The sequence below is a fragment of the Littorina saxatilis genome, unplaced genomic scaffold (genome assembly GCF_037325665.1).
Source record: "Littorina saxatilis isolate snail1 unplaced genomic scaffold, US_GU_Lsax_2.0 scaffold_1442, whole genome shotgun sequence".
NCBI classification, from domain to species: Eukaryota; Metazoa; Mollusca; class Gastropoda; order Littorinimorpha; family Littorinidae; genus Littorina; species Littorina saxatilis.
In genome coordinates, this window is record NW_027126687.1 from 5,001 (window position 1) to 28,641 (window position 23,641).

Sequence of the window (23,641 nt, forward strand, 5' to 3'; positions counted from 1 at the left end):
TACGATTTCGCCATAACGATGTTTGCCACGAATGATTGCGAAAAATCGGCCGAACAAGAACGAGGCAATAATTATATACGAACCACAACGACCTCGGCGATTTTCTCCACGAATTCCAAATTGTTGTTGTTCGCCGTCAAAACATGATTCGCCACAGTGGGACCTAGGCTTAACTTTGAGTGTGGATTCCTGAAAGTCCCGGTGTAACACGAAATTTTTACTCCACGAAAAATTTACTCCGGAGTAAATATTTCGTACGAAATTCTTACTCCGAGTACACTTTTCGTACGAGAAAAGAACTCCCCAAGGCACGAACAAATTACTCCCTCCACGAAATTTTTACTCCCCATTTTGTTTTACTTCCACAAAAAATCTCGTACGCAAAAATGGGATGCGGGCGAAGGGATAATGCCAATAAGTGATCTCGCGCACACGAACGTCGCGCTACCCTCCTTCCACCCCTTCCACCACCAAGACTAACAGGGGACAAGGGAGTAAAAATTTCGTACACCTGGCATGGGAAGTTCAATTGCTCGTGTTGGGTGAAGTAATTTATTTGTTATTTATTCGTCAGGGGAGTAACATTTTAGTACAAAATGTTTACTCGGAACTCACCTGTCTTGGGGAGTAATTTTCTCGTGCAATGGGGGAGTGCTTTTTTCGTAAAGGGAGTAACTTTTTCGTACGAAATGTTTACTCCGGAGTAAAAATCTCGTGGGAGTAATTTTCTCGTGTTACACCGGTCCTTGGCGTGTAAACGACTCGGCTCACCATCCCAGATCTGGCCAAGGTTTTACATGGGTTACGCCCCCTGGTATCTCCAGACATGAAACAACAATAAACATAGTCTCACCTTATTTTATTTTATTTTTTTATTTTTATTTTTTATTAAAATAAAAATTCTAAGTAAATCCTCCTGTTTTGATTAAGTTCCCCATACCCCCCCCCCCCCCTCCTACATTTTGTTCTTCTGGTTAATAATTGTGTTGTCCACCATCATGAAAACTTGTGTAACTTAGCATTGTTATGGTCACGTCAAATACGCATTTGCTTGAGTTCGTGTCCTAGCTGCATTTTTGTCAATTGTTTCATGTCATGTATTTTGAATAAAATTGTGTTTAAACCAACAATAAACAAATAAACCAAACTTATGACAGTCATCGTTCTACGAGACTGCGCCAACAATGACTGTCTTGTTCTGTGTCAAATGTCATCATCATGTTGATCAGAGATTGTGCCGACAATGACTGTCTTGTTCTGTGTCAAATGTCATCATTATGTTGATCAGAGATTGTGCCCAAAATGACTGTCTTGATCTGCGTCAAATAATAATAATAATAATAATAATAATTGTCAGTAAGTACTGGTGTCACATGACTGATGTGAACCAGTTGATTGGCTAATGGCGATGCGCTAACCAAGAGTGCGCTAACTTTTCCACAGAGCGTATTCTTACGCCCTTTGCCTAAGCAAGACTGTGCTCTCATCCTCAGAATTAATTACTGACATGTAGCTTATATTCTCCACAATACCAAATGACCATAAATTCCCTGCTTCTCAATTAAAGCAGAAGTGGGTTTTTCTGACAGATTGCATGTGCCTGTGCCACAGTGCGGCTGCCACTGATCTAAAGATAGAAGCCGCTGTGTTTCATCTAATTTTCGCCGACTTGCATAGATTCTTCTCATATGCCGTGTTAGTGGCATGTAGCTTATCATCCACATTACCAAATGATGAGTTAGTATACAATTCCCAGCGGCTAACAGAAAACACAAGTGTTATTCCGATAACGTACCAGCTAGACCAGTTTGGAAGACTGACTCGATCGACTCTGTAGCAGACTACACAGAAATACGACTACATCAGTTCAGTAAATGAATGGTTTCCGAATTATTATTTCAAGGCAAGAACAATCGTAATCGAAAACGTGTAGGGTTCAGAACGTTCTTACCATATATAAGACTTATTAACAGCCTGCCTCATGCGTGCAGACTCAGTGCAGACTGCAGTGGTTCGCCCAGGTAGCCTAGCAGACGACATTAACCCCGCTCAGCAAATTAACATGTTGGGCAAATGTGAACGAAAAAACGATGGGGATATAATACGTGTAGGGTTCAGAGCATTCTTACCGTTCATATTTAGTATCAGACTCCCCGATGAGTGAAGATACAACACGAGAAATATGCCACATTTGTTTTGAAAATGTGCAAACCGTCGAGTCTCGCTTCGAGTCAATTCAAGGGGAGTCACTCCGCACAGTCAATCCGTCGAAGCTCGACTGGAGGTTTCGAATCGCAAATAACGAAGTCCTTTCTCCGAGTTCAAATGAGGTCTCTCTGAAAGATCATCACTGTTCAGATTAACGCTACACTGGAATTTACCAAAAGAAATTAAAATGCGTGTGACGAAAGCACGATACACTTGAGACACCCCACACAAAAGTAGATCTTTACTGAACACGATCTGACCACACAGTTATGCCTATTCAAATGCGCGTTGCAAAATGTGCGTTTGGAATCTTCTTTTTTCTATGGCGGTACTGACAATATCGTCATTGAAACAATCCCAGTGCACTAAGGGATTTATAGAGCAAATCTCGAAAATAATTATTGAACTCAGCGCTATGCGCTTCGTTCAATAATGAATTTTCTCGATTTGCTCTATAAATCCCTTAGTGCACTGGGATGTCTCAATAACTTAAATAATAATAATAATAATAATAATAATGAGGATATCTATACGCCTCACAAAAACATACAATTTACAAAGTTTTCAATGCACATTCATGAATTTTAAAAGACAAAGCACACAAGTCAACTGTCCTATTTTGATCAGAAATACAAATCCTAATGTACGTATAGTATCAATCGAATACAAACCTGACAACATACTGCAGTATCTTGACCGCGCTAGGAACAACGGCACAATGTTCGCAAAGATCAGAAACACTCTGGTTTAAGTATACTCGGCATAGAGTCTGCACAGGAGTCAACTGGAGTTCGTTCAACCAGAGCAGATGTTGTGGCTATAAATGAAATACGTTGCTATTGTGACGCCTTGGAGGCAAAAGTTGAAGAGTTGGGACATCGATTGACAAACAAATAAATTTCGCTAATATTTGTGACCCTCCACCACGGAATGAGTCGGATGTCACCTTTGCATGATTTTCGTATTTTTACATTTTCCTGAAGAGTGTTTTATGCTCTATCCAGTGGTGAAAACCGTTTTAGAAAAGAGCGAAAACTGTTTGAGTTATAAGCCTGTGACTATAGGTGACCCTCACACTGTTACCAGACACTCCCCGGACTTACATCAAGCCTAGCGCAGAACCGCGCGAGGTGACATGCGATAGGGAGGCCCACTGACAGTAAGCGTGAACAGACCACAGAAGGCCATTTTTAGAGTGCTGTAAACAGCTTCAAAATTAAGCAATGTTCTTATAGTTCAGGTTTGAAATGTAAAAGTACTTATAGAATTGCTGTGCAAAGTTTGAAGCCTGTTAGAATTATACATTTGGAGGTATTGGACTGTAAAGTCAGGCAAATATGCGATTTTTTCACAATTGGGAAGTTATGTACAGGGCGACAAATTAAAAAAAGCAAAAAGAAATGACCTTTTCGGTTTTATTTTATAAAACAGATTGCAGCAACCACAAATGTATCACAGTTGAACCAATAAATGCAATAAAAAGGGTTTTATAGCCGATTGCAATTTTAGGCTATATTGACGTCATCACACGAAATTTAAGAAACGCGAACAAGCAAATCTTCAGTGGTTTTACAGGTAAAGATGTCATACGATATATCAAATGGAAGATCTCTTTGTGTACAATCTAGCTGTCATACTTTTGATGCTGTATAATCAAAACTTTACAACTTAAGCTTGAAAATCAATATTTTCAAAAATAATAAATTTAAAATAAAAACTATAAAATGTATTAATGTTCCGCAATGTCAATCTTTATAAACATTTGTAACCTCACATTTTAGCATATTTCCACACATTGAATGATAATAATGTTACTTCCAAACAAGAAAACACTAACTACAGCACAAGTTTGCAGTTATGCGTTATATTTTAATCTGCCTGACTGAAAATGTGTGCGTTTCTTCCTTAACCTGTATATCCGCGATTATATAGCAAATTATGTGTATGTAAGTGTGTATATATCCATGTATGCAGGTATGTATGTGTGTATGTATGTATGTATGTATGTATCCTTATTGTTTTTATGTGAATCTCTCTCTCTCTCTCTCTCTCTCTCTCTCTCTCTCTCTCTCTCTCTCTCACACACAGTGACACACACACACACAAACACACACACACACACACACACACACACACATACATTCACCAACACACACACAATATCTGTTATCCTTGTTGTGGTGCAATTAAGGTCAGGTATACAGAATGACAAAATCCCCTGCAATGCAATAATGACACAAACAACAGATTTTCCAAAAAAACTGTCATAGCAACACAGAAATTGTCTAATCAATGAAATGTAACAAATACAATTGCATAACAGAACAAAGAAACATTTGAATATAACATCAGGTATTTAGCGCCAAAAAGAAACCCAAGTCAGATCATTAGTTATGAGAACCAATTAAGAACATCAAACAACTCAGCGCCATAAAAGTCATTTCAAGTCATCAGTCACAGTTTAAATGTCAAAAATCGTCGGGAAATTAATTCAGCATTATAATAATACCATCAATAAACACACAAGCATGAAGATGAAACAGAACAGACGGAAATTGTAGCACCGAAATGAATTATGCAAACACATCGCGATCAAAGAAGAGCACCAGGTGACTTTGTGTATTAAAGCCATCGTTAAACAGACATTACACATTCAATGAGATGTACCTACAGATCAGGTAATTCCGTGCTACAAAACCCAGTGCAGATCATAGTCTAAAAGACATCGAGATATTACTAAATTATACAGTACTTCAGCGCCATATAATAATGTAAGATCATCAGTCACACAAAACCGAGATGTAACAAAAAATTCGATCGATCAGCACCATATAAAAACATTGCAGATCATTAGCCACACAAACAAAGAGATGTAACAAAAACATCAGGTAATTCGATCGATCGGCACCATATAAAAACAGTTACACAAGTTCTCACTCAAAGTGAAGAACGAAGCGGTTCCGCAGGTTGAAATGACACCTTTTTTTTGGAGTAACCCAAGACACACGCTTGGCTTGGAAGCCATATATATTGCAGCCACAGAAGCAACAGGTGTGTGTGTGTGTGTGTGTGTGTGTGTGTGTGTGTGTGTGTGTGTGTGTGTGTGTGTGTGTGTGTATGTGTGTGTATATGTGTGTGTCTGTTCGTCTGTGTGTCTGTCTGTGTGATTCTGATTAAAAGTGAATGTGCATGTCTATGGGTGTTTTTGTGTAAGTATGTATGTATGTATGTGTGTATGTATGTATGTGTGTATGTATGTATGTATATATATATACAGTCGACTCCGGTTAATCGGCCACTTTTGGGACTGACTGAATTATGGCCGATTATCCGAAGTGGCCGATTATCCGAACATCGCATCGGGAAGTTCCTCAGAACAAAAATATTGGATGTTGGAAGTTACTTATGGTAGCGGAAAGCGGAAGTTTCGTGCATTGGCATACGTGCTCTACATGTCTCCAAAAAATGTGTCCAGTGTCGTCTGCTTCTGTTTGGCATTGGCACGTTTCCTCACTGCAGCACAGACAACCGTCGTCCAGGCAATGCAGTTCTTCTTCCCCGAAGGCATTTTCCAGGGCATATTGAACCAATCAACCAATGCCTCGTCCACTTCATCGTCTTTTCCTCCTCTTTTCCTTTTCTTTGAGACAGACAAGCGTCCACCTACAGCTTCACTCCTGAGATGATCCTCGTCGTTAATCCATCGACAAAGGGTTTTTCTTGGGACCCCTAACTGATTTGCAAGCTGCAATTTTGATGTGTTAGGCGGATATCCTTTCACTTTGTCCAAGAATTCAAGTTTTTCCAAGACGCTGTAATCTTTCCTTTTCGTCGCCATGGTTTGTGCAAAGAGGCTTTCGGCACAAGCAAGTCAGTGTTTGACTGTCAGTTGTTTCGATCACAGTGTGTAAACTCAGTAAACTCACTGGCAGACCTTTGTGCTGTCATGTGAGTAATGATCATGGAACCACTCACAAAAACGTGAAAGTGTGAGGTGGCCGTTTAGCCGATGTGCAAAGTTTTCGTGGTGGCTCCTAAAACGCCTGTGTTTAAAAGAAAACACTGTGTTCAGAATTAACCCTTTCAACAACGTAATGATATTTGTGTAAGTTGCTCTTTTAAACATATAATAACAGAAAGTTGATTGTATCGCACGCAAAATTACACGAATCTGGTTAGAATATCTTTCCTTTGCGATTCTTTGGAACTGGGGCGATAATTTCGAGTGTTTCAGCTTGCCGCGGCGTCATGCAAATAGCTGTATCACTCTGTAAATGACTAGATTCAGCCTTCGGCGGCGCAACCGTTGGATAATCGCTTCACTTCAATCGATCGGCCCGGTCAAAGTATAGCCCGTATTGATGAGAAAAGATGTTCTTCTTGTAGATTAGCCTTTTAAGATTACTGAGAGAAATGGGCGATTTCCAAAAACGCCTGTGTCAAAACAAAAACACTGTGTTCAGAATCAACTATATTCACAACATGTTAATAGTAATTATGAGTCGCTCAGCGGAATACATAATTACAAAGGATTGATCTGATGGTATGCAAAATGTCAGTAAACTGCATCTAATACTTTTTCCTTGCGAGATCTCAGAACATACGCGATTCGGCCTTGGACGGCGCAAAAGTTGAAATATTGCTTCACGTCAATCGGTTGGCCCGGTTAAAGTATTGCACACATTGATTAGATAAGACATTGTCCTGGTAGATTGGCCTTTTAACATTATTGACAGGAATGGGCGATTTCCAGAAACATCTGTGTAAAAAGTAAAACACTGTGTTCAGAACCCACCCTTTTTCAAGACGTTAATAAAATGTTGATAAGTCGCTCTTTCACATACATCATAACAAAGGGTTGATCTTATGCCACACTAAATTTCAGTATTGTACTTTAAATAGTTTTTCTTCGCGCGCTCTTGGAACTTGGGTGACGATTTCGAGTGTTTCGCTTGCCGCGACGTCAAATAGCTTTTTCCCTGTACACCGCGTTTGCGGCTAAGTCCGAAGCGGGAGATAGCGTTTTGGGGCAAGTTCGGGACTTGTTTTACTCATGAACCAAAAACAGCACGTTCACATACCAACAATCATTCAAAATAACAACAACTGGAGAAACCCTTGCAAGTTGTTTGACGTTTTCAAAATATTTATTTAGCCTTTTAAATCTTCATAGAAAAGTAAAAAAAAATCACGGCTGTGGCCGCCATTTTGGATTTTCTCTGTGGGCCTCCCTACATGCGACTCATTTCGTGGTGGAGGGTCACATTTTGCCTGTGATATTTTAGAGAAATCAGTCGGACAGACTTTATTATACAGAATTTTGAATACTTATGATGACATGTCAAGAATCAGATAAACAGGGGTTGGGTAATTCAATGGACGGTACGTATCTGTCCAATCAAGAACAATCACAGGACCTATTTTGGAAGTGGTATTAATTAATTCCTGGTTTATTGTGATGTGTTTCTATTGGATCTATTGTAACGTGTCTTTCCGATATGGCTGAAAATAGCGTAATTTCATGACGTTTTCGTAAGCCAAAATTAGATCTTTTTCTCTATTCGCATCAACATATTTCCTGGAGCATGCGCTCGATTTTAACCCAAAAAATGACACAATACCGAGCAGAGTCCACACAATCACATATCAAAAAATCAAAACCTTTGACCGTGTCATGTTTGCACCGATGTGCACAACGTACCATTACCCCTAATCTGAAAAAAAAGGCATCAGAAGAGGTCAAAGTGATCGTACTCTGAAAATTATGCATGTTGAGTGAATCATATGTAAGCGTTGGTTCAAAGTGTTCACAATCTGCCATGTCCGAAAATGGATATAAGTGTACCTTCAGAACGCTTACCATTATACTAGTATTCTGCTATTTCCCCGGGGAAAGCCGGGCCCTTACTGCTAGTTATTTAAATTAATCGTGTAAATCAGTGTGATCAACATTTTTATCGCAAGTAATCATCGCAGGCGCTGCTTTGCGTATAAAGAAATCTTATTATTATTGATGTCTTTCAGGAGTGCGTAGTTTTATGACAGTGTTGTTTCTTCTTCTCTGTCTGTGGGCTTTCTTTCGTTTCGTGAGTGATATTGCTTATATCTTTTTGTGTGAGTGTATGGAGGCGGTCTTTATGTGCAGGTGTGTGTGTGTGTGTGTGTGTGTTTGTGTGTGTGTGTGTGTTTGTGTGTGTGTGTGTATGCGTGTGTGTGTGTGTGTGTTTGTTTGTGTGTGTGTCTGTGTGTGTGTGTGTGTGTGTTTGTTTGTGTTTGTTTGTGTGTGTGTGTGTGTGTGTGTGTGTGTGTGTGTTTATATGTGTTACTGGACCTGTCAATTCAAGCTTTTGACAATTTATATCGAGACAAAAAGACAAATCGTTGCTTCAGCAATGCTGTGACCCCTGTGACCCCTGCACTGAGTGCTTGGCTCTATCTAGCTGGGCTGTCCGAAACTCAGTGACAATCATAGTTTGGGTTGCCAGAGACGAGACGCGGTCATTCTTTCTTTGGCGCAACAATGACGTCATTGTTGACACGTCATATTCATTCATCTCCCCCAAAAGAACAAACAAAGAATAATTACCAATGGCTGTCCGGCAGCGCTGTACCACCAAATTCCAGGTGCGAACCTTACACCTATTACTGACCATCCTCGACCTTGTACACAGTCAAGATCTTCCACAGCCATGGATCAATGTCAGCGAGCCTCTGAGACTGGGCAAGGTCGTGGACATGTGCTGTCATGCGGAAAGCAGCACCTTCGGGGAACCAGTGGTGACGTTTTCGATTTGGCCAAACAATGATGAGCAGGAAAACAACTTCCCCGTATCCATGTTTGGCCTAACGGTGGGTCAAACTCAAGAACAGCGTCCGCAGTTAACTCTCTCCGTCATTCGTCTGCCATCTATATATATATATATATATATATATATATACGACTTGTGTGTGTGTGTGTGTGTGTGTGTGTGTGTGTGTGTGTGTGTGTGTGTGTGTGTGTGTGTGTGTGTGTGTGTGTGTGTGTGTGTCCGTGATGCACGGCCAAAGTTCTCGATGGATCTCTTTCAAATTTGGTGGCCATATTCAGGTACACCCCGGACACAACCTGGTCGATGAGATATTTCAACACGTGCTCTCAGCGCGCAGCGCTGAACCGATTTTGGTTTTTCTCTGGATCCATTCCCAGTAACTCTACCTTATCTTCTCCAGTGTTTTCAGCGTTTATCTCCCTTCCTTCGTGTGGCGTCAATCCATATTCCCGTTTCTATTTTTAGAAGGTAACTGTCGACAACGCTCAATCCATATTCCCGTTATACTATTTTTACTCTTCTCCAGTGTTTTGCGCGTTTATCTCCCTTCCTTCGGCTCGACTTCTTCCCGGCAAAGCCGTACCCGGCGAAGCGGGTATTCATCTAGTTTAGTTATATGTCTCTTGAACTGTGTGTGTGTGTGTGTGTTTGTGTGTGTGTGTGTGTGTGTGTGTGCGTGCGTGCGTGTACGTGTGTGTGCGTGTGTGTGTGTGGTGTGTGTGCGTGTGTGTGGTGTGTGTGTGTGCCGTGTGTGTGTGTGTGTGTGTGTGTGTGTGTGTGTGTGTGTGTGTGTGTGTGTGTGTGTGTGTGTGTGTGTGTGTGTGTGTGTGTGTGTGTGTGTAACGTTTAAGGAATGAATCGACCTTCAGTCAAAATTATCTCTCTACAACACAATTTTACTTCAGTTTTAACCCACTGCTACGGTTTTCTTTGTTTGCAAAGTTTTGTACATTAAATAAGCAACTGTTTTATTCAATTTCAACTTGACACAATAATAAAGGGGAAGACTTAATATTTCCAAACGGATAGCTGCCTGAGGCATGACCGAAAGCCCTAGGGGCTCCGTGCGCCTAGACTTGACAGTTCCAGTAACTTTAAGCAACAGTTTTTATTCAATATCAACATGACACAATAACAAAGGGGAAGATTTTGGATTATTTCAGTAAACAAAGATAATACATATTCTGTTACATAAAAGGGTTGCGTGACTTTTGGGCTTTGGTTGACATGTAGCAATAATCAACTTATACAAGTTATAGCGACACGTCGCAGAACTGAGACGCAGCAGGACAAATGACACGTAGTTCTAATGACACCAGCGTACAGTGTCAGCGATATATATATACGCACCCGACAATAACGACACGAACCCAAGCGAACAATGGAGCTCGATTTTTTTATGATCCGCGAACTTCGACCATTATTTCAAATATTCACTGAGACTCAGCATGTAACCTACTTTGATACCTTAGAAAAAACGTCCTTGAATTTTTGGACACTGTTTTTGAATGTCTTTCCAAGATGACACAGTGTTACTGCATAACTGTGACGACGCGACACCATGGCTCCAGCGCCGAATGTCATGCCAAATATCCCAGTGGGCGGGGTCGGAGCGCTATCCCCTTCCCCCTCGTTGTCATGGAGCTCTCTCAGCCCGTGATAACGGGGCCCCGCAGTCTGCCGTCTGGGGGTGAAGGCGAGCATACCTGCACGGTGAGCTTTTACTCTTTACTCAACATTAAAGAGATAATTAATATCTGAGAAAAACAAGTCGCATGAAGTGATATCCAAACATTTAGTAGGTACTGTATAATTAACCAATTGGTGGTTTTTTTAAATTCTTCATGCAATGGTGTGTTTTTTTTTTATAAAACAATGTGTATTGCATTGTATTGTATTGTGTTGTGTTGTGTTGTGTCGTGTTGTGTTGTGTTGTGTTGTGTTGTGTTTTATTGTATTGTATTTCATTGTAATTTGTGTTGTGTTGTGTTCTGTTGTGTTGTATTGTATTGTATTGTATTGTATTGTATTGTGGGGCCAGAGTAAAACAGTGATTTGCGGTTAAAGCGCTTGCCTCTCACGCTGGAGGTCGTGTGTTCGGTTCACACACTGGTCGATTTCCAAATGGGTACCTGATTTTCCCAGCTGGAAATGGGTACCTGGTTTAAACTGTTTTATTCAACGTTTGTGCAATATTTACAAAAAACGCATATAGAGTAAACAACAACAAGCATAATGCTTATAGTGGTGTTTACAGTTTTCTAGAAAAATACATATAAATGGCGGCTATTGTACAGTTTAAATGAAAAACAAGCAAACATGAAAAGAAAATTGAATGAAAATTGTGTAAAGCAATCTTCGACGAAGGCCGGACTTCGGTATTGCATTTCAGCTTGGTGGCTTAAAAATTAATTAATGACTTTGGTCATTAAAAATCTGAAAATTGTAATAATTTTTTTTATATAAAACGATCCACATTTACGTTCAGCTTATTCTACATCATTTCCTGATTCCAAAAACATATAAATATGTTATATTTGGATTAAAAACAAGCTCTGAAAATTAAAAATATAAACATTATTATCAAAATTAAATTTCCGAAATCGATTTAAAAACAATTTCATCTGATTTCTTGTCAGTTCCTGATTCCAAAAACATATAGATATGATATGTTTGGATTAAAAACACGCTCAGAAAGTTAAAACGAAGAGAGGCACAGAAAAGCGTGCTATGCAGCACAGCGAAACCACTACCGCGCTAAGCAGGCTCGTCAGTTTCACTCCGTTTTGCACAAGCGGCGGACTACGGTCATTGTGAAAAAATGCAGTGCGTTCAGTTTCATTTTGTGAGTTCCACAGCTTGACTAAATGTAGTAATTTCGCCATAAAGATCGGTCCAGTAGTTTACTCTGAATCGCTCTACACACACACACAAACACAGACAGACACACATACACCACGACCCTCGTCTCGATCCCCCCTCTATGTTAAAACATTGATTGAAAACTTGCATGATGTAAAAAGAGAAAAAGCCTAACGGGTTTGAGGTTTGTGTTTCTGCAACTGTTTTGACATGTGCAAGTTATCCAGAGAGGGTGAATACGGCAAATGAAATTGTTTTGAGCGCTCTAGCGCCTTTAGTTTGTCAGAACAGGCGGTGGTCCGTATTAGGAGCCGGTCCATATTAGGAGCCCTTCCCCTATCGCACCTCTGCAACGTCTGGATCGGAATAAAATCGCCTCCGTGTTGGAGACTATACACAGCATCTCGATCATTGATTGAGTTAGAGAGTACGGGTGTGGAGGCGCACGCTCGATATAGCCTTGAATATCGGGGTGTCTTTCCCTTTTTACATTTAGTCAAGTTTTGACTAAATGTTTTAACATAGAGGGGGAATCGAGACGAGGGTCGTTGTGCATGTGTGTGTGTCTGTGTGTGTGTTTGTCTGTCTGTGTGTGTGTGTAGAGCGATTCAGACTAAACTACTCGACCGATCTTTATGAAATTTGACATGAGAGTTCCTGGGAATGATATCCCCGGACTTTTTTTTATATTTTCGATAAATGTCTTTGATGACGTCATATCCGGCTTTTTGTAAAAGTTGAGGCGGCACTGTCACACCTTCATTTTTCAATCAAATTGATTGAAATTTTGGCCAAGCAATCTTCGACGAAGGCCGGACTTTGGTATTGCATTTCAGCGTGGTGGCTTAAAAAATAATTAATGAATTTGGTCATTAAAAATCGGAAACTTGTCATTTAAAAAAAATTTTTATAAACGATCCAACATTTTTTTTATCTGATTCTTCGTCATTTTCTGATTCCAAAAACATATAATATATGATATATTTGGATTACAAACAAGCTCTGAAAATTAAAAATATGAACATTATGATTAAAATTAATTGTCCGAAATCGATTTAGAAACAATTTCATCTTATTCCTTGTCGGTCCCTGATTCCAAAAACATATAGATATGATATGTTTAGATTAAAAACAAACTCAGTACGCTAAAAAGAATAGAGATACAGAAAAGCGTGTTATCCTACTCAGCGCGACCATTGCCGTACTATTCTGGCTTGTCGATTTCACTGCCTTTGCCACGAGCGGTGGACTGACGAAACTACGAGTATGCGGTCTTGGTGAAAAAATCCAGTGCGTTCAGTTTCATTCTGTGAGTTCGACAGCTTGACTAAATGTTGTTATTTCGCCTTACGCGACTTGTTACATTCTGTTGTATTTCATGGTACATACCCCAGGTACAAGACGTGACGTACGACACACACGTTGAGTTCTCGCTGACGTGGCGTGTTAACGGATTCCCTAACAAGAACGACATGCAGAAGACGGTCAACAGGGGCTACCTGGACACCTTCAAGAGTCGTCTGGCTCTGCACTGCGTCAAAAGCTGCATCAACATCAGGGCGCCCGTCAACCATGGGAACACGCCGGTACGTTGCTGGTGTTGTCGTTGTTGTTGCAGTTGATGGTGTTGTTGTTGATGTTGGTTGTGGTGGTTGTCGTTGTTGTTTCTGTTGATGGTGCTGTTGTTGATGTTGGTTGTGGTGGTTGTCGTTGTTGTTTCTGTTGATGGTGCTGTTGTTGATGTTGGTTGTGGTGGTTGTCGTTGTTGTTGCTGTTGATGGTGTTGTTGTTGATGTTGGTTGTGGTGGTTGTCGCTGTTGTTTCTGTTGATGGTGTTGTTGTTGGTGTTGGTTGTGGTGGTTGTCGCTGTTGTTTCTGTTGATGGTGTTGTTGTTGATGTTGGTTGTGGTGGTTGTCGCTGTTGTTTCTGTTGATGGTGTTGTTGTTGATGTTGGTTGTGGTGGTTGTCGCTGTTGTTTCTGTTGATGGTGTTGTTGTTGATGTTGGTTGTGGTGGTTGTCGTTGTTGAACTTCATCAACAGGCCCTGGGGCACTTAGGACGCACTCAGCGTCAACAGTCGTCATCAGTGCGACACATCCGACAATATAAGACTGAGGCTGAAGGGGACGGGCGAGCGACTCGAAATACTACCCAATATTGACGGACTGTGTGATGATATCTTCTGCTATGGTCTGTTGAGACAGTGATATCAAAATCGAGACAGGAGGTCGAGATTTTGATATCACTGTCGAAACAGACCAAGAGCAGAAGATATCATCACACAGTCAGTCAATGTTAGATATATTGCTAATTCTCTGGACATTTTGTATTTACTGTAAAGAAATTACAAAAGTATTTGTCTCAGTTTTGGTTGTTCCAAATCCCTCCCTCTGATTATTATTTCTTTGTGTTCACTCTTTTCTTGTACTTTTCAGTATTTAAAAATGTCTTTTCTTTCAAAAAGTCTTTAGTCACTTGCTCAACTAAATTCTGGGATCATTACATTTTCATATATATTTGTTTGTTTTTAAATTTAGGTGTTTTTGTTTTTGAAGTGGGGAAGCAATAAAGAGGTCGTCGATATCAAAACTGATATCGACGGAAATGTCGTCGATATCACTTTTACAATGAGCTCAGTTTTGCCCAATTGATCAATGGAAATCCATGTAACATATGAAATAGCAATATTGTAAACTATTTTACCAAGGCCCTGACTGATAGAGGTGTTTCTGTGTCTGCATGGTTGTCCGGAACTGTGTCTGTCTCTCTGTCTCATGCATTATGTCTGTCTGTCTGCCTGTCTGTCTGTTTCTCTGTCGGCTCTCTCTCTCTCTCTCTCTCTCTCTCTCTCTCTCTCTCTCTCTCTCTCTCTCTCTCTCTCTCTCTCTCTCTCTATGTCTCTCTCTCTATGTCTCTCTCTCTCTTTCTCTCTCTCTCTGAATGTCTCTCACTCTCAATGTCTCTCTCTCAATGTCTCTCTCTCTCTCTCTCTCTCTCTCTCTCTCTCTCTCTCTCTCTCTCTCTCTCTCTCTCTCTCTCTCTCTCTCTCTCTCTCTCACGTCATAAAGGCCACACAACAATCGAATACAGAAGTTTCAAGTATTTTGATGAATCTGCCTTTTTCTATGACCTTAACAAAGCTCCATTTTATAGCGTATTCAATTGCAGTGACGCAGAGGGCGCTTGCAATATTTTTTACCAGATTTTGTGTTCAATAATTGATAAACACGCACCACTACGTCAGCATAGAGTGAAACATCCCCAGCTCCCCCTTTGGTTAACCTCGGACATTATCGAGGCTATGGCGATGCGTGATTATTGTAAAGAGCGCAACATGAAAACAGAGTATAAACTGCAAAAAAATAAAGTTTTAGACACAATGAGACAAGCAAAGGCAGAATATTTTAATAAACTGATTTCTGAAAAAAGGATACAGCTACAATCTGGCGAGCAGTGAATGAAATTCTTGATAAATCTAGGAAGGGATCAACCAATTCTCATTCACAAATATCTCCAAATGATTTTAACAAACACTTCATTTCTCTAGCAGACAACCTAAAATCTTGTGTCAATCAGAATGATTCCCTTGATACAGATGATTGTTTTGAAAAATTAAGAACATTCTGTGGACAAAAGTTGACTCAAACTGACATGTTTTCTATTCCTCCAATCTCAGTGCACAAGGTAGGAAAACTGGTAGAACAAATGGCGAATAAGAAGTCAATGGGTCCAGACAAGATTCCAGTCAAGTTGCTAAAACTTGCTTTACCTTACATTGTCGATTCCCTAACTTATGTTTATAACCTAAGCATACTACAAAACGTGTTCCCTTCTATTTTAAAGTGTGCAAAGGTATTACCACTTCCAAAAAATAAGGATCTTACAGACCCAAACAACTTTAGACCTATTTCCCTCTTACCTGTTCTATCTAAACCCTTAGAAAAGCACATACAAAAACACCTACTGGCATATATGGAACAAATGAATCTGTTTCATCCTTTTCAGTCTGGATTCCGCACTAAGCATTCCTGCCACACCGCCTTAAGCTCTTTATGCGAGACATGGCTGTCAGCAATAAACAAAGCAGAAATAACGGGAGCGTTGTTTTTGGACTTTAAGAAACCTTTGACCTAGTAGATCACTCACTTCTACTAAAGAAATTAAAGTGCTATTTAAAAGACGACTCAGCCTGTGCCTTTTTTGAATCGTATCTTTCAAAACGGAAACAGTATGTATCCATTAACTGTAAAACTTCGTCAAACGAGTTTGTCAGGAGTGGTGTCCCTCAAGGGTCTGTATTAGGACCTATCTTGTTCTGTATTTATATAAATGATCTACCCCTTCATGTGTCCGATGAAAAAGTCAGATGTGAGGTCTTCGCGGATGACTCTTCTGTTCACACCAGTCAAAAATCTTTGGAATCCGTCAACTCTTCTCTTCAAACAAGTGTGGATGAAATGACTGAGTGGTGCGTTTCTAATGCAATGATCATTCATCCGATTAAAACAAAGAGTATGGTGATAACCACGAGACAAAAACACCAATTAAGTCCTTTACAATTACAACTGTCAGTTGGTTCAACTCAAGTGCAGCAAGTTAGGGAACATGGATTATTGGGCCGTGTTACCATTGATCAAGAGTGAAGTGGCAAACTCATTTGAGTGATATTTGCAAACTAGTATCAAACAATTTGTACCTGTTATCAAAATTAAGGCATTACGCAGATTCTGCAGCACTCAAAATGTTCTATTACGTCCACATAATGCCTCATATAAACTTCACATCGACACTTTGGGATAACTGCAGTGATGTTCAGTTGAAAAGACTCAATTCCCTGCATCGCCGAGCTGCTAAACTTATTCTGCATGATTTGAATAGGTACACGGATGATAAACTAAAGCTCTTGAATTTCCTCCCCTTGAAAGATCAGTTGACGTTAAACAAGGCTGTGTTCATGTATAAAATTCTAAATGACGACTGTCCTAAATATTTGCAATCACATTTCAAACGTTAACATGCCACAAAAAGATATGGGTCCCAAAAAATCATCCCTCCAATACCTCGCATAGACCTCTACAAATCGAGCTTAGCCTTCTCGGGAGGGTTTCTCTGGAACTCCTTCCCCCAACAGATAAGAAATGCAACTTCAGTGAAAATGTTTAAGAGACAGTCACGTTCACACATCATTCGTGAATGAAATGTCTTGTTCGATTGTTATTTTGTTAAACATTTTGTACTAGTGTTAACGGATGTGTAGCTGATCGGAGCAACTTTATTCCCAAATGAAAGGTATAACTATGTCAATGTAATTTTTGAGTTCTCCTTATGTAATTCCTTAAATGCACATTGTGTTGCATTCCATACAACGTATTTCTGTATTTTATATGATTGCTCTCTCTCTCTCTCTCTCTCTCTCTCACTCTCACTCTCTCTCTCTCACTCTCACTCTTTCTCTCTCTCTCTCTCTCTCTCTCTCTCTCTCTCTCTCTCTCTCTCTCTCTCTCTCTCTGTCAACTTAATGAATATGAGACAGTGACAAAAGGTCAGGTGTCATGTCTACTGTCCCGAATGACACACGATTGCTGACATTTCACCATTGCCAAAAGAATAAACAAATAAGAAATAGGTAGAAAATGAATGTGAAAACTGACTTTGATTGTTGATCAGTATTTTCTATACCACTAACAAATAATCTACTTACACATAGCTGTTTGGCAAATGTATGTTGCATGGGACACACTGACATGAAAGTGGAAGATGTTTTTCCCTCTAGAGAAACTACATATCAAGTTACACTTTTTGTGCTCTTCCATTCCAGTTGGCAATCAATTGTTAACGCATGTTATTAGAAAAAATAGAACGAAAACAGATTAGATAGAATGAAAAATGTACTGGTGATGTCATTTGGGACATACTGACATGAAAACGTCACCTTTTGTCATTGTCTCATATTGAAAATCAGGAAATGCTGGCATCATTTATTTTTGATTGTTTAAAACTTGACAAGAGCTGATTGCAAATCCTGAACAATAGCAGAAAAGGCGACAACTTAACTACACTATTTAACCGGCTATGGCCGTCATTGTAATGTACATATTATATAATATCACAATTACTTTTTCTGATGGACTAGATAGTCCACCAGTATTACATTTATGTTTGTCCTTGATGTTGTTTTTGCCACGTTTTTTCCCCCAATTGCAAGGGGCATGTTGCCTAAATGCATTAAATTCGTTAATCTCTCTCTCTCTCTCTCTCTCTCTCTCTCTCTCTCTCTCTCTCTCTCTCTTTCTCTCTCTGTCTCTCTCTCTCTCTCTTTGTCTCTCTCTCTCTCTCAGTCTCTCTCTTTCTCTCTCTCTCTCTCTCTCTCTCTCTCTCTCTCTCTCTCACTTTCTCTCTCTTTCTCTCTCTCTCTCTCTCTCTCACTCTCTCTCACTCTCTCTCTCTCTCTCTCACTCTCTCTCTCTTTCTCTCTCTCTCTCTCTCTCACTCTCTCTCTCTCTCACTCTCACTCTCTCTCTTCCTCTCTCTCTTTCTCTCTCACTCTCTCTCTCTCACTCTCTCTCACTCTCTCTCTCTCTCTCTTTCTCACTCTCTCTCACTCTCTCTCTCTCTCACTCTCTCTCTTTCTCTCTCTCTCTCTCACTCTCTCTCTCTCTCACTCTCTCTCACTCTCTCTCTCTCTCACTCTCTCTCTCTCTCTCACTCTCTCTCACTCTCCCTCTCTCTCTCTCTCTCTCACTCGCTCTCTCTCACTCGCTCTCTCTCTCACTCGCTCTCTCTCTCACTCGCTCTCTCTCTCTCACTCTCCCTCTCACTCTCCCTCTCTTTCTCTCTCACTCTCTCTCTCTCTCTCTCTCTCTCTCTCTCTCTCTCTCTCTCTCTCTCTCTCTCAATGTCTATGTGCTTGCAGACGACTTTGCTCTTGGAGTGCGAGGTGTTTCACGTAGGCCTGGAGAAATTTGGCAAGCAAATCATCACCAGCTACAACGTTACCATCCAGCCCGATCCCACCACCACAACCACCACCACCACCACCACCACCGCACCCGCCCGCGGGGAACTAGACGGAGGAGGAGGAGGAGGAGGAGGAGGGGGGCAGACTACTTCAGGTACCTATGATATCAGTCAGCAGTACGGACTACGTAGAATAGATTAGCACGGTCTCATGTGTCTGTGATATCACAGTCGTATGATTATGAGAATGTGCATACGCGCCTCTGTGTGTGTGTGTGTGTGCGTGTAAGTGTGTGTGTGTGTCTGTCTGTCTGTGTGTGTCTGTGTGTGTGTATGTATGTGTCTCTTACCCTCCCTATCTGTGCCATGTATATACACTGTAGTATGATGATGTGCATACGTGCGCTTGTGTGTGTTTCTGTGTGTGTGTGTGTGTGTGCGTCGTGCGTGCGTGTGTGCGTGCTTGCATCAGTGTGTGAGTGTTTGTGGTGCGTGGGCGCGTGCGTGTGTGTGTGTTTATTCGTGTTTATGAGAACCCGTGTGTGTGTATGTCTGTCTGTGTAGTTTTTGGGGGAGGCCTGAAGGCAAACTTGTGATTTTTGAACATATAACAAGCGTTGGTTGTTTCAATTCTAATTGTATGCAGGACACACACGGTGGCCAGTAATAAAACAGAAAAACTTGGTGCTTGCAATGCTTGTATTAAGCGTGGTTACCTACACACAAAAATGTCTAATGCAGTTTCTGTCAAGATCAAAATAATACCCTGATAGAAAATGTCAGATTAAAATGTGAGAGGGAGACTACTGCGTCACCCATCACAGCAGATTGCGCAGAGTTGTCTGTCGGCGAAGTGCGCGGGCTACTTACTGTAGCTCGACGTTTTTTTCTACGTCGCCGGCTAGACACCTATCAATTGAGTTCTATTTGTGATGGGGTCTGGCTGCATTCTGATAACCATCGCTCCACGGCTATCGCCAGTTGTCTCTCTGACCGGACGCTAAATTCCTACGCGATTCTATCAAAACAAGAATGCAGAGTTATCTCCCATATGTTGTTCGCGAGCAGTGTTCGCGAGACGAAAATGATTGCAGATTGGCCGACTTCGACAGTGATCTCCGTTCTGTTCTTCACAGTTATGATAAAGACATCGTTCTAAGGTCAAAACAAGTCGAAATTTTGGGACTGCCGCGTGCCGGAAGGAGACCGTAATATATGGTTGCATCACTGTCAACTGGTTACAGAAAAAATCGTATGCTCCAGCGAGCGCCGAAACCAAACGGTTGATTATCACGTGACACTTTTGCCATATTTAGAGTTGTTTGCACAGTAAATACAGCCGCGAAAAATAGCTCGCTTGAAACTGTCTTACATATCAATTCCTTTGTAATTTAAAAATTACACAACACGATGAAAAATCATCATCGACGATCGCGAATCTGCTTATATGTATCCATAAGATCTAAATATGTAAAAAAAATAAAAATAAAAAAAATCGATTTCCTCTCCAGACAAGGAAAACCAAGGCATCCTGTCAGGGATAGAATGAGGCCCGAAGGGAAGTAACTCATTTTTTGACCTGGGTTCCGGTGTCACGATTTCATCTTTCGCCTGTGTACATATTTCCCCCTCGACATATACTCAAGACTGAAATGTTGTTTCCTGGTAAAATTAAGAAGTGAAATTATGGACGATAAGCATGTCAGTATCTTGCATGTGAAGAAAATTGGTGGTAAAATTTAATAGATTTCACCCCCAAAATCGAATTCTTCGAAAACGTGTACTGATTGGTTACGTCCCTTGAGTAAGAAAGAAAACATTTCAATCAATCAATGAGTCTTATATCGCGCATATTCCGTGGGTACAGTTCTAGGCGCTCTGCAGTGATGCCGTGTGAGATGAAATTTTATACGGCCAGTAGATTGCAGCCATTTTGGCGCATATTTACCTTTCACGGCCTATTATTCCAAGTCACACGGGTATAGGTAGACAATTATTAACTGTGCCTAAGCAATTTTGCCAGGAAAGACCCTTTTGTCAATCGTGGGATCTTTAACGTGCACACCCAATGTAGTGTACATTTTAGGATGAATCAAATTTCTAAGTTAAATAAAACAAATTGGTTGCACAAATTTGGCCCCATGAATGTAAGGTACACAAGGTCGCTCATCAGTACTATCGAAGGGCGTTTTTTTGTTCAGTTTAGAGTTTATACTAGATGAACGAGGCCGAGAAGCGAAATATCAACACGGCGAAAGATGAAAACGTCACACCTGTCACGAGTTTATGCTAGATGAACGAGGCCGAGAAGCGAAATATCAACACGGCGAAAGATGAAAACGTCACACCTGTCACGAGTTTATACTAGATGAACGAGGCCGAGAAGCGAAATATCAACACGGCGAAAGATGAAAACGTCACACCGGATGGTCTGGCTGCTGCTGTCTCGTGTACTATGCTCTTGAGAACATTTATGTACCCCACAGCAGACTATTAATTTAGCTCTAGCATCTCAAACCTGCTGTGTGTGTATGGCTGTAGGATTGGCTTTGCCATGAAAATTGTTGTGCTTCGGGCACTCGGTTATAAAAATTAAGAATGTAACTAGTAAGCTAAACCAAGATAGAGTCGAAAGGGGAGACTATGTGAATTTAAATTGACACACTCAAGCGTTTCTTCTTCTTGTTGTTCTTGTCCAGACAGTGTCACGCACTCCCCTGCAGACCAACCGACCTCCGAGTCGTCTGCCACACCCGGGTTTTTCGTCACGCAATCCCGGGCGCCCAGCACCACCTCCATCGCCACGTTTAACAGAAAACCGGAGGTTCGTTGGGTAGAGGTGTGTGTGTTTAGGGGTGCGGCCGGGTGTGTGTGTGTGTGTGTGTGTGTGTAATAACTTGTAACATGTTTGATAACGTCATCGATTTAAAACAATGAAGAAAACAAATGTGACTATGGCTTCGACTGTCTGACCTCATATCGCCATTGAACATGCATTTTGAAAACTGGGCTTACAACATGGCTCCCTGTGGTTGATTTACCACTAAAGTTTACACAAAAATACCGATGATAAAACCGGTCATTAGCGGGTGGTTGCCAGACTGACTTCTTTGTCGGTCCTGGGGGGGGGGGGGGGGGGGGGGTGTGTATCGCCTTCTGTTTCATCTTCATTTGCCTCGGTCGACAAAGATGAAGCAGAAAGCAATTACTATGCTCCCGATCCGACCGATAAATAATCTGGTCTGTCCACCGCCCATACACTCAATTTCAAACGGTCAGCCACCCTGTCCACACCACCCCTACCGAAGTGCGAACTATTAACACTTGTACAGCCTCTCAAATGTGAATGCATCAACACTTTTGTTCTTGTATTGTGTGAGTATTTGTATTCAGCGAAATTTATGGTAATATATGTATATAAGAGACCGGCCCTCCTTTTTACGACCGAGTTGTATGGACATTTCCGAGGTCGCTAGTGGGAGGTTTTACTTTAGTAAGTACATGTATTTTAATGTTACTGATGTGGTGGTGTTCCGTTTGTCCTAATGTTCATGCACCACCGCTATAATTTCTCAGATTTGAGATAATAAAGTTAATTTGATTGGATTGGATTGGATTGGATTGGATTGGATTGGATTTGGATTCGATTTGATTCGATTTGATTTGCTTTGGTCTTGAGTAACATGATTTTATTGATTTGATTTGATTGATTTGATTGATTTGATTGATTTGATTGATTTGATTGATTTGATTGATTTGATTGATTTTCTTTTTGATTTGATTTGATTGCATTGCTTTGCTTTGCTTTGCTTTCATTGACTTGTATTGATTAAATTTGATTTCATTTGATTTGATTGATTTGATATGTATTCAGCTGTCCCGCAGCGAGTCCAACAACTCGTGGTCCCTGATAATGGTGGTTGTCCTCAGCTCGCTGCTGGGCCTGGCGCTGCTGATCTTTTGGGGGATCATCCTCGTGCGATGCGCGGAGAGGAGGGTCAGGAGAGCCAGCAAGGCAAGACTCTATTGATGAAAGATTGAGGATGAAAGTCGCTTATTTGTTCATTGCAATGCTTGTTTTTCTCTCATGTGCCAGGAGATTGGTTCCGTATAACTCTCGATCTCGCTTACTCCGGCCATTACACATGTCGTGTGCATTTACAGCGCTGGAGCGCTTACTTCCCTTTGGTTATTTTGATCTCTAAATAGTGCTCTACCTCAGCATCGTTTAAAATTCTGAAGAAGAAAGAGTTTGTTAAAATAAAAAAATAAAAAAGGGGGGGGGGGGGGGGTAGGGTATTGCAGTGGAATTTTATGATGACCTAACAAAAAACAAAAGCATACAGATATTGGTCCTAAACTGGAGGTAGTTTTAACATGAAGGTAGACTCGCAAATGACGTTTAACGTCATGAATGTGGATGTAAATGCTTGTATAACTGTGTTTGAATTTTAAATGTGTCAAGCACAAAGAGCATAATAATTAATGTAAAGTTATGATGTTGCGCTATATAAATGCTCATTTATTATTATTATTATTATTATTATTATTATTATTATTAACGTTATGATAATTTATGAACAGAAAATCTGATCCACCAAAGTCTTAAATCGGGCGGTAGGGGTAAGGGGTCTCCAAAAATATGGGGGAGGTTGCACTAAATAGGGCCGGACCCAGGGGGGGGGGGGGGGGGGGGGGTTCCAGGGGTTCCGGAACCCCACCCCTGGAAAAAGCATGTACCTTGCTTTGAGTGGTTTGTTTGTTGTTGTTTTTTTTAAATAAATTCGCTGATTTGCCCCCCCAA

The 23,641-nt window shown here is 40.8% G+C and overlaps 1 protein-coding gene and 1 long non-coding RNA gene across 2 annotated transcripts in view; one reads left to right on the plus strand and one right to left on the minus strand.

Moving 5' to 3' along the window:
- The window catches only part of LOC138955181 (uncharacterized), a 6,018-nt gene extending 3,006 nt beyond the window's left edge, over positions 1–3,012 (minus strand). The window contains exon 1 of the long non-coding RNA XR_011452133.1: positions 2,880–3,012. This is a non-coding gene — a long non-coding RNA (uncharacterized lncRNA). The remainder of the gene's footprint in view (positions 1–2,879) is intronic.
- Positions 3,013–8,796: 5,784 nt separating this feature from the next.
- On the plus strand, positions 8,797–22,852 carry LOC138955182 (uncharacterized; the record flags this gene model as incomplete). The annotated part of the gene is made up of 6 exons (XM_070326845.1): positions 8,797–9,057; positions 10,539–10,730; positions 13,274–13,465; positions 18,794–18,992; positions 21,537–21,661; positions 22,712–22,852. Coding segments are annotated over exons 1-6 (1,110 nt in total), but the record flags the coding sequence as incomplete, so codon positions are not given.
- Between the last annotated feature and the right edge of the window lie 789 nt (positions 22,853–23,641).